Source organism: Delphinus delphis, chromosome 7 (assembly GCF_949987515.2).
Source record: "Delphinus delphis chromosome 7, mDelDel1.2, whole genome shotgun sequence".
Classification (NCBI taxonomy): Eukaryota; Metazoa; Chordata; class Mammalia; order Artiodactyla; family Delphinidae; genus Delphinus; species Delphinus delphis.
Window position 1 is genome coordinate 66866670 of NC_082689.1, and position 12021 is coordinate 66878690.

General features: G+C 42.7%; 1 protein-coding gene across 6 annotated transcripts in view; it reads left to right on the forward strand.

The window, feature by feature from the left end:
* Nucleotides 1–571: 571 nt before the first annotated feature.
* The window catches only part of COBLL1 (cordon-bleu WH2 repeat protein like 1), a 161591-nt gene continuing 150141 nt past the window's right edge, over nt 572–12021 (forward strand). For 4 of the 6 annotated variants that reach the window (XM_060016660.1, XM_060016661.1, XM_060016662.1 and 1 more), the window contains exons 1-2: nt 572–673; nt 1343–1457. In XM_060016660.1, the coding sequence (XP_059872643.1) occupies nt 664–673; nt 1343–1457 (125 nt within the window). In that variant the 5' untranslated portion in view covers nt 572–663. Of the gene's footprint in view, nt 674–1342; nt 1458–1480; nt 1719–12021 lie in introns of those variants that run through there. The other 2 variants (XM_060016665.1, XM_060016664.1) reach the window with 2 other exon arrangements.

Below are 12021 nucleotides of genomic sequence, written 5' to 3' on the forward strand. Positions count from 1 at the left end.
GATTCCTTTCTTCCCGTAAAACTTTCAAGAGGTGTATAAAACCTATCATTCGATTCCTAGTTTACAGATTGTCATCAGACATAATATTGTCCGGTCACAGCTGTTACAGGCTTAAAACAAAGAAAGAAAGACAGACATATACGTCTGAAGACAGGGCAACCTTAAACCTGCCACCAATTAGAAAGATCACAGTGTCACAGGTGTGCTTTTAGCAGAATAGCAACCTTAGAGGTCAGGTTGGGGGAGGGGAAGCACCCTGGACGGGGAAAGTCAGACTGCAGGGAGGGCAAGCTGCAGGCCCTGTTCCGCCAGTTTCTCCCGGCACTTCCGCGGAGCCCGGGTCCTCCTCTCCGCTCCTCGCAGGGCAGGTACCCTCCCTTCCTCCCCACCTGTACGGCTGGGGAGCGCCGGGCTTCCCGAAGCGACGCCCTAGCGGTGGGAATGGGAACACGCTGCGCGGGAGCCTCCTTTCCGTTCGGCTTCCCCAGCTAGACCCCAAAGCCCCGAAGCCCCGGGGGAAGGAAATTACCACTCGCCCACCCCCGCCCCGTTTCTCTCTCCGGCTCGCTGCCTGTCTCGCTCCGATGCCGCCGAGCCCCGTCGCCACTTCTGGGTGGAGGTCCGGCGGAGACAGCTGCGAGCTCCCGGGCTCCGGGGAGGGAAATGGGGCAGGGTGAGTCAGCCGGCCCGGGGAGAGGCTCCATCGCGCCCGGCACCCGCCCGCGGGGTAGGGTAGGCGCTGGGCTGAGCTCGCGGAGAGGCTGCCGCTTTCCCCTTCCTCCCAGTCCCGGCTTGAGAGCCGAATGCGAGCGCGCGGGCCGGGGGAGGGAAGAGTGGGAGAGGAAGCCGCGGGAGAGAACAGGCAGCCACTGTTTCCTTTTGAAAAGAAAGTAGGAGCCCTGGGTGGGAAAAGAGAAAGGAGCCCTCCCAACTTTTCTTTGCGAAAAGTTTTCCCAGGGCGTTTTGTTTGAGAAGCTCGGGATCGCGCTGCCGCCTTGGCGGCTGTGCCTGTGCGCCTCGCCCCTCGCCCCGCTCCTCCTCCTTCCAGCCTGGGTAGCTCCGCTCCCTCCCCAAGAGGCGCCAAATGGCTACCCAGTAACCCCACGGGGCGGGGGCTGCAGCGCCGCCTCCAGCCGCCGCGGCTGCCGGCAGCCGGTAGACCCTCCGGCGGCGCTGCCCGCGGGCTGGGAGCCGGGCCCGCAGGTGGAAGAGCACCCGGAAGGCGGGCGGGTTGGTCCAGGGCTAGGGACGGCTCGGGCGGGCTCTTGACGCGCGGCCAGCCCCGTTCAGGCCTCGGGAAAGCGTGCGTCCCGCCCTGACCCGCCGGCCTCTCCCACTCCAGCAGTGACGCGCCGCCTAGGAGCCGGAGCCCGCGCAGCGCCCCGCAGGGCGATGGACGGCCGAGACCAGCGCGCGCAGGACGTCCCGGCGGCGCTCCCGCCGGCGACCCCCGCAGGGTAAGCCTCGAGCGCCACTCCACCGACGCTCACTGGGGAGGGCGAGGGCGAGGGCAGCCGGGCCTCCACCCGGTCACCTGGCTGGCAGGTCGCCACCCCGCCGGCGGCCAGATTCACCCGCTGCAGAACACGCGGACGACGAGGCTGCTTCCTCCCGGCCTCCTAGGAGGCCGCCCGGGATGGGGGCTCGGGTAGTTTTTGATTGCTTTCCTACCGGGGCTGCTCTGAGTTGCTCAAGGGCAGCTGAATGCCAGGAATTGGGTAAGGAGTCCGGGAGCAAAAATGGTAACAAAGGGCCCCTTGTTGGGGCTCTGGGCGAGCGGCGGGACGATACCTGTTAGTGAGCTCCTGGGAAAGGGAAAACAGTTTTCTTGGCCGGTGGATGAGGCCCAGCAGGTGGAGTGTCAAGGTGAATGTAAGGAAGGGGCTTTCTGCGAGAGGGTGGAGGGCGACAGGAACGTGTGCCAGCTGTCAGCCCGCATGACAGTTCCGGGACACGGCCGGGTGCGCGCCTCTGATTGTCTGTGGCCAATTGCTAGTGCCAAAGCCTAGTGCAGAGTCAGACCGCCAACACACGATTACTTTCTTCGTATCCTCACATGTTTAGGTGAGATTGGAGTGGAAGGGGCTGTCACATGGTGAGTTAATATTAAATGGAGCACGTCTTCCTGCCAGATATGCTAATAATCACCTTGCTAAGCGTTTGGGTAAATAGTAATGAGAACAGGTAGTTCTGCAAGAGATGGGAAGAACCTGAAAATAACCTTCGTCTTGGTAAACAGTGAAGGCTTAACAGGGGCGCTAGTTGAGCTCCTGAAGTGGGAAAACCCTTTGGTGAAGTGTAACTTTTTCCTACAAGTGTTCCCCCAACTCAGTTTCTTTTCTGATAGTTAATCCAAGCACAGAAATGCACTCAAGAGAATATGAACATTTCAGAAAAGAAACGTTAAGGAAAAACCGACTTTGTAACTAATGAATGAGATTTGTACAATCTTCCTGATTTGAGAGTAGAGAAGTCATTTTCCCCTGGAACATGACACACGTTTCCTTAGAAGCAAGTCACAGCATGTTTATTCATCAGAGACCATGCGAACATTGGCAGATGTCTAGAGGAAACATGGAAAAGTCTCAAAGCAACATGACTAATATAAAAGATATTTAGTATAATGCTTACGTAGAGGAAACACGTAGTGTATGAATTAATTCTTTCATTTTGTTCCAGTTAGTTATCTTCTCCCCTCTGCAAATAGCCATATTTCTGTTGACTTCCGTTTCTATTCTTTCCCCAGTTTTTTCATTACTTAGATATTATCATATATTCTTTCATATATTATCACATTAGGATGTATGAGGAAAGAAATACATTGGCAGGAAGATATTAATTATAAAAGCATGGACCTCTAAATGGAGCTGCAGGAATACTGAAATGTACTCAGGTACCCCCAAATAAGATAGTATTAGACTGGTGGATTTAAAAATGGATTAGATTAGGTACTATTTGAAAAGAAAAGAAAAAGAACCCAGCATATGCACATACACAAAATACACGAATACACTTGAGTGTTTAGAAATCATATAATACTTGTGAGTAAAATAGGTGAGAACAGATGGCTCTGACATGAAGGAAACGGAAAGAGCTTTCTAGTGATAAGCACAACTATAGTAAGACGCTTTGGATTTTACTTTTGAGGATTTAAAGGTTAAACCGAAATTCTTTGCTTCAAAAGAATGTACAAAACTGCTTTATCTAATTTCTCAAATATGAGGAAAATACTTTTTAGAAATTTGCTCTTCCCTCTCCAAATTTAAGGAGAGACGTGGAAAAATGCTTCAACATCTTATCTGAAATAACCCCCCCGTATCATTTTACTTTGCATTATTCAGAGACGTTAACAATATCTGAAAGGTATAAACATAAAAAATTACTTCTCTACTTTGTCTTCTTTCACTTGTCTGTCTTGTCCCTTTGGCATATCCCAAGTGCCTATTATATTTGTTGAATATTCATTATTCAACATTACTGTTGTTCTTTTTCTCAAAACCCCAGAACATTAAAAAGGTTTTAATTGTGGGAAACAAGAATTATCCTAGATATAAGGTTTTGGGAGGTGGCAGGGAGCAGTCCCAATCAATATGTTATAATAAAATGTTAGGTTTGGAAAGTAAATTCTTTACTATAAAACTAATTAAATCATGACTCATTAATAGCCTATGAGGCCTACTTTAGACCTTATCCTTGGATATTACTGCTCTAAAGAACCCGTCTGTATGTAATTTTCCAAGTTTTACATCCTTGTCACATGTCATTTTAAAGAAATTTAGTGCAACTCCTTATTTTACAAATGAGAATCTGAAGCACAGACACAGTGATTTTTACAGAAGGCCCAGAGCAAATTAGTGGCAAAACCTGAAGGAAAACCCAGGATGTTAGTTGCCGAGTTCATTGCACTAATTGCTTTTAATCTTTTCCAGACCACAATATGATAAATTTCAGCTGAGTACATTATCTTTAGAACTACTAGTGCTGGTGTTTTTACTTGCCAAAACACACGCACACATATATTTTTTTAATGGTAGAATTTTTTTTTTTTTGGCCGCGTTGGGTCTTCGTTGCTTCGCGCAGGCTTTCTCTAGTTGCGGCGAAATGGGGCTCCTGTTCATTGAGGTGCACGGGCTTCTCATTGCGGTGGCTTCTCGTTGCAGAGCATGGGATCTAGGGCGTGCGGGCTTCAGTAGTTGTGGCACATGGGCTTAGTTGCTCCGGGGCATGTGGGGTCTTCCCGACCAGGGATCAAACGTGTCCCCTGCATTGGCAGGTGGATTCTTAACCACTGAGCCATCAGGGAAGTCCCGAGATGTATATTTTTAACTCTTTGAAATTTTAATGTCAAAAGTGTAGTTGACCTTGCTTTGAGGCACCTTAGTGTTTTGATTCTGAAACAAATTATCAGGCATGGTTCAGGTATAAAAGCCTATTTCTTTATAATTTTGCAGAATTGTAACTATGGAGTTAATTGAAGGCATAGTAAAAATTAAGAAATGATTTAGCAGCTGCTTTCTTAAGCTTTTATTTGGATACATTATTGGTTCTAAAGTTGTACTGATTGTATAAACTGAGTTCTTGTTAGCTAACATTTACTGGCTACTTAGAAGTTGAATGCCTTAGCTGAGGTTTTAACATAATCACCTGAGTATCTTTTAAAACAAATACCAATGCTCTCACACTCCTACCTATTCTAATTTTAATTGGCCTGGTAGGGGACAAGGGCATGGAGAATTTTAAAATGCTGCTAGGGGATTCTCATATGCAGCCAGATCTGAGAACCATTGATTAAGTCGGTATCACCAGCTGAGAAGGAGATGAAGCCAAAAATGGAATGGAGGCTGCTATTTAACATTTTTAGGAAACTCAAGACTAACTTTCAGCTTTATTTTGCCTTTTGAAAGATTCCATTTAGGTGCTCTACGGTACTGTTTAAAAAAATTTTTTTTTTTTTTTACTCCTTTTTGAGGAAGTATGTTAACTCCATTTTATGATTTTGGAACTGAGGCTCAGAGAGCTTAATTAACACACTCAAGGCCATACAACACTAAGGGATGCAAGAATAATAGAAACAAGGTCTGATACCCAAACCTGTGCTCTTCATCACTAGGCCTGTTACCCAGGATGTTTGCTACCATGGATTATACTGAATGGATTATTTAAAGAGGCTTTATAGATGCATTGTCTTGATTCTTCTTAAAATTATATTTATAGTGTATTAAAAAAAACTCCTACAAAATCAAATGCATATAAAAAAACCCCAATGCCTAGCATTTAAAAGGAACTTAATTATTTCTTTAAAGTCATAATTAACATTTTCATGTGTTTAGGTTGATTTAATTTAACATAGTAAACTGACAGCCATTTTGTCAGATGACATTATGACATAGCTGTACTTATTTTTGCTCTTAGGCAGCTATTAAATTTATTATAGCTTAATTTCAAAAGTAGGATTTTTGACCAAATAAGAAAAATGAAATTGTTTATTAAGACAGTGCTAGATATTCTGTTCAAAGTCTAATGTCCTTTGAATGTGTTAGAGGATAATTTAATAACATTATCACCTAACCTTATTATTGAAGTGCCAATTGTATTTATATAATAATAAATGCCAAGCTTTATGTTACTGAGACAACTGCTCTTATGTAATTAATTAGTCAAAACTTGTGAGCCCTTATTTTATATAAAACACGTTTTTCTAGGCACTGGGAGATTGCCTAGAAATTCTGATCTTAAGAGCTTTATTTTAAAAAACTATCTGTAACTATGCAGGAAGAAAAAGGAGGGAAGGTGCTGTTAGTGTAGAAGTGGTACTTTGGTATTAACTTTAAAAGCATATTATGGATATGCTTAGGACTTAAAATGCAGTATCCTAGCTCATTGGTCGGCAAACTTAGGCTGAGCAAACTATGTCCAGAAGGTTGAAATGGACCCTCTACCTGTTTGTCTTTTATTCTTTTCTCCAATTTTTTAAATTGTGGTATAATTTACATAAAATTTAACATGCTAACCATTTTTAAGTGTATAGTTCAGTGGTATTAAGTACATTAACATTGTTGTGCAACTGTCATCACCATCCGTCTCCAGAACTCTTTTCATCTTGTGTAACTGAAACTCTGTACTCATTGAACACTAACTCCCCATTCTCCTTTCCCTCCAGCCCCGGGCATCCACTGTTCTACTTTTGATCTGTATGATTTTTGACCACTCTGGTTACCTCATATAAGTGGAATCAAACAGTGTTTGTCTTTTTGTGACTGGATTATTTCATTTATTATAATATCCACAAAGTTCATCCATGTTGTATCATATATCAGAATTTACTTCCTCTTTGAGGCTGAGTAGCATTCCACATTTTGCTTATCCATTTATCTGTTAATGGACACAGGTTGCTTCCTGTATTTGAGCTGTTGTGAATAATGCTGCTAGGAACATGGGTGTTCACATATCTCTTTGGGACCCTGCTTTCAATTCTTTTGAAGTAGAATTGCTGGATCATATGGTCATCCTATTTTTAATTTTTTTGAGGACTGCCATACTGTTTTCCATAGCAGCTGTACCATTTTACATTCCCCAAAACAGTGCACAAGGCTTCTGGTTTCTCCACATCTGTGCCAACACTTGTTATTTTATTTTTTTTGACCGCAGCCATCCTAATATGTGTGAGGTGGTATCTCATTGTAGTTTTGATTTGCATTTCCCTAATGATTAGTGATGTTGAGCATCAGATCATGTGCTTATTGGCCATTTATATATCTTCTTTTGAGAAATGTCCATTCAAGTCCTTTCCCTATGTTTCAATTGGGTTTGCTTTTTTTGGTTGTTGAGTTTTAGGAATTTTCTTCATATTCTGGATATTAACCCCTTATCCTCTACCTGTCTTTGTAAAGGGTTTTATTGGCACACAGCCATACCCACTCATTTGCATATTGTTTATGGCTGCTTTCATATTATAGTTGAGTAGTCCAGGCAGAGATATTATGGCCTGTAAGCTAAAAATATTTGCCCTCTGTCCATATACAAGTTTGCTGATCCCATGGGACAACTTAGGAAATTCGTAAATGAAGTAGTGATTATTTAACTCAAAATCTATTTACTGCAGGGGGTGGGGCATATAAGTATTGAACTTCAATATAAATTAGAACAAAATGATATTTTGTTTGCATAAAGCAAGATATTTCTTATAGCAAGAGATTTTGCAGAATGCTGATTAGTGGTCGTTTTTTATTCCCCAGGTGAAGACTTAGGCTTGGCTTGTTGGCAAGCCGTGTAGAATTTTAACATTGATTTGATATCAGAATATATTTTATTTATTTATTTATTTATTTTTTACGGTACGCGGACCTCTCACTGTTGTGGCCTCTCCCGTTGCGGAGCACAGGCTCCAGATGCGCAGGCTCAGAGGCCATGGCTCACGGGCCCAGCCGCTCCGCGGCATGTGGGATCTTCCCAGACCAGGGCACGAACCCGTGTCCCCTGCATCGGCAGGCGGACTCTCAACCACTGTGCCACCAGGGAACCCCCCAGAATATATTTTAAAGAGAAGTTCTAAGCTTGTGCTGGAGACACTTTCATGAAAAATGACTGAGGTCATTTTTGGTCATTTGGTCATTATATGATTAAGGTGTTTAGAACTAAATGTGCCTAGGAGAAGCTGGACCAAAGGTAGAAGGAATTTCTATCTAGTTTTTTTCAGCCTATACCTATTTGATGAGTTAAGCAAACTGTCTTTATAATTTTCAGCAAGAGTTTTTGTTGTTGCTCTTAAAGATATTTCATATCCTTAAGCTTTTAGTGCTCTAACATTAGGGTGACAGTTATTAGAAGACCTTTTTTTTTATGACTTTGCTAAATTTTTTTCCCATCTGTTACAGTAAAAACAAACTAAAAGTATGGGAGAAAGAAGTTTCCCATGACTATTTATAAAGGGCCAAATGTCTTCAGTTTTGCATACAAACTTCATATCTGAGGAATGAATCCCTTAGAAAAGACTCTCAAAGACTGACTAGTCTTTAGAAAAATGCTAGAGTGAGCTTGTTTTTGTCCCCCGTATACTTTAAGTTCACATTGCTGTTTATAAATTTAAGTAAGTTAAAACTATTTATTGACTTTGTACATTAAAAAAACCTGCGTAGTTGAATTGTGGAGTAGTTTGACAAAGAAAGTGCTTTAATTGAGATGGTCATCTCATTACGACAGCAAAGAATGCAATGGCAAGAGAAGTAGTTTAAGCTCAACACATAGAAAGCTTATTTGTAACTTTTACCATATTTTAAATAGTTATACATCTTTACAAAGTTCATAATTTCCAAGTTTCATAGGGAATAAATGAAGATATTTGGGTTTCCTGTATGTGTGGTGCCCTGTATTGGGCAATATCCTGATTATATCTGTGCCTTTTCATGCTGTATAGCTCAGCTCAGGCTTACAGTTCAGAGGCAGGCCTTCAGGAATTTGGTGGGAAGCACAGTACACTACAGAACTGAGTTGTTTTCTTAACCTCTACTCTCTAGGAAAAAAATGTAGCCCCATCAGAACTTTCAGGTTTGTGGTTGTGAGGTAGTGAGGATGGAGGTGCTAGGTGAGCAGGAAGAAGAATGACCTCTGGGGCTTCCCTGGTGGCGCAGTGGTTGAGAATCTGTCTGCTAATGCAGGGGACACGGGTTTGAGCCCTGGTCTGGGAGGATCCCACATGCCGCAGAGCAACTAGGCCCGTGAGCCACAACTACTGAGCCTGCGCGTCTGGAGCCTGTGCTCCGCAACAAGAGAGGCCGCCATAGTGAGAGGCCCGCGCACCGTGATGAACAGTGGCCTCCACTTGCCACAACTAGAGAAAGCCCTCGCACAGAAACGAAGACACAACACAGCAAAAATAAATAAATTAATTAATAAACTCCTACCCCCAACATCTTCTTTTAAAAAAAAAAAAAGAATGACCTCTGAATGCCTCATTTTCATTTCCTTTAGGTACTCTTGTTCCCTTCATATTGAATGCCCTCCTCCATTGAAAGCAGAACTTTAGAGATAATATAAATAATCACTTTATAAAAGAGAGTATGGGTTAATAGGACAGAGGTTTTCCTTTGTAATTGCCTCAGGCTTGTAGAAAATTACTTTGGATGGAATTAAAAGAGTGAAAATGCCATCCATATTTGGTGGGATTTGATTTTGCAAAATAACCAAAGTGGTTCAAAGGCAAGCCTCTGAAGTGGGGTTGAAAAAGAACCTGAGATACAATAGTTTGGGTCCAAAATGTGGTTGTGCTTTTAAAATAATGATTCTGATTTTCTTGTGTGGGCTGTAGCTTGATTTTAAATAGGGTTGAATGCCAAAGGAATCAGAATATGTTTTTTAAATGATAATATATTGGAAAAAGTGCATTGTTTCTCATTGTAATTAATTTGAGAGATTAAAACTACTTTGTGTGCATGTTTTTTTTTTGTTTTTGTTTTTTGCGGTACGCGGGCCTCTCAGTGTTGTGGCCTCTCCCGCTGTGGAGCACAGGCTGCGGACCACAGGCTCCGGACGCGCAGGCTCAGCAGCAATGGCTCATGGGCCCAGCCGCTCCGCGGCATGTAGGATCTTCCTGGACTGGGGCACGAACCCGTGTCCCTTGCATCGGCAGGCGGACTCTCAACCACTGCGCCACCAGGGAAGCCCAACATGTTATTGTATTTTTAAAAATTAAATACACCATTTCACTTTTTAATTTTTTTATTATTATTTCTTTTTTTGGCTGTGTTGGGTGTTTGTTGCTGCACGCAGCTTTCTCTAGTTGCGGCGAGCGGGGGCCACTCTTCGCTGCGGTGCGCGGGCTTCTCATTGCGGTGGCTTCTCTTGTTGCAGAGCTCGGGCTCTAGGCACGTGGTCTTCAGTAGTTGTGGCTCACAGGCTCTAGAGCGCAGGCTCAGCAGTTGCGGTGCACGGGCTTAGTTGCCCCGCGGCATGTGGGATCTTCCCCCACCAGGGCTCGAACCCGTGTCTCCTGCATTGGCAGGCGGATTCTTAACCGCTGTGCCACCAGGGAAGCCCCCATTTCACTTTTGAGCCTACCATTGCAGCATCTGTTCTTACACCAATATATATTTGTAAGGAAATAGAGTTAAGATGCTCAAATCTAGGTGGGCCATTTATCACCAGTCCTTGAGGACTTTCGTCTCTCTAACCTGCACACCTGCTATTACATGCACATTCACACATGCTGTTGTCCCTGGAAAAACGGAAGTGAAGAGTATTAGATAAACCCAAGGGGAATAGCCAGTTTTAACAGCTGCTACAGTCATGTATCCGTTCAGTTGTGCTGGAAGGACAGGAAATTGAGTTGCTAAATCTGAAAGTGGCTGCCACCTTGCCATTCCCATGTCTGATGGATGTGCTGTAGTTTCTAGACCAATTGAGTCCACAGTCAAGATAATTATAAGAGCCATTGAATTGATTTATCTTCTTTGTGCTAAAGTGGATGCATGTTATACACAAAGTAGAAGTGGCAGAGAGAGGAGCAACCCTTTCTTTGTCTCTTCTTTTTATGCCTGATAGTCAGGTATCCCTGCTCTAGGAGAATTAGGAAAGAGACAGGGCCCCTGTCTTACAGGACAGCATCTGTGTTTCGTGGTCTGAGGCAGTTTCATTATTCTCAGGTGTTCATGATTCGGTTAGTCATTGGCGGCAAAACTACTGAGGGAAGTGTCCTACCAGGTTATGAGAGTGATTTCTTCCTATCTTTTGTTTCTACATAAGGTGCCCATTCCCAGAGAGCAATTAGATGCTTCAATTTAAAGCAAAAATTGTTTTTGCTCTGCTTCAGGAGAGCAAAGCTGAAAGTGGCAAAGAATGTTGGCATGTGGAAAGAAACTAATTTTTACACTTTGGGTTGTGATCCTAGGCTACCAGTCTTCTTTCTTCAGTTTTTCTTCCTCTAAAAGAGGATAAGTTTAACTGTGTTAGTTTATTACCTATGAACTTCCCCCCACCTAGGAAAGTTAGGTGTGACTTCGTTTCAATAAAAAATATTTAACACTAGTGATCTGAAAGGGGAAATAATACTGATTTTTCCCTTACATTTAAATAAGACAAATTTTGTATCTAGAACCTATTCCAACCTGTAATTTACTCTAGTTTACCATATATTATTTTTGAAATACAGTCTGGTCTGAAAGGAGTAATGTCTAAGAGTAGTTCATATCATCTGTTCATCTGTTTGTGATCCTGTATGTATGTAGAAATACATAGGAAATTCACTCTTAGATGATGCTAAGAAAATGTAGTCCCGAAATTTGTGGTGGTAACTTTGTGAAGCCTAGGAATGTGTTTCCAACTAATTTAGTGCTTATAAGTGGTATAGCCCAGAATGTACACACTTACAGGCATTTTTAGAGTTTCCTAATCAAATTCAGCATTTCATATGTATATATACATATATATATACATATATATATATATATATTTGGTGTGCAACACTCTGGGACTTTTATTTTTGTGTGACTCATAGTTACTAAGTTAACTCATAATTCAGTCACTAAGCAGATTATGCAAGCTCGATTTAGTGGCAGTTCTAAAAGTTACCTGAAGGTGTTGAATGAATTTTGCTATCATTTTCGTATTCTTCCAGGTATTAAGCACATCAAAAGTTGAAGTTGGCAGTACTGGATATTTGAATATCATGGATTTGGGGTATTCCCAGTTTCCTTGTATCACTGTAAAACCTAGGCAAGGTAGCGACCAAGTTTCTGGAACTCCACAGATAATTGTAATGGTTTGAACACAAAAATATACCAAGTACCATTGGTTTTAAAGGAGCAGCCTTGGAGCACTCAGAAGTGATGGGCTATGGCTGAAGGCCCACACAGTGTAGGAGGCAGGGAGTAGTACAGTGGTAGCTATTTAATTTCATTGTCGACATGTTTACCCCTTACCGTTCTTCACAGGGGATATCATAAGATTTCCGGTCAAGAAACAATTTTTTTTTAATAAACAATTTTTTAAAATTCTGGCACTTAGCCATTTTGTTTTACTAGTTAAAGG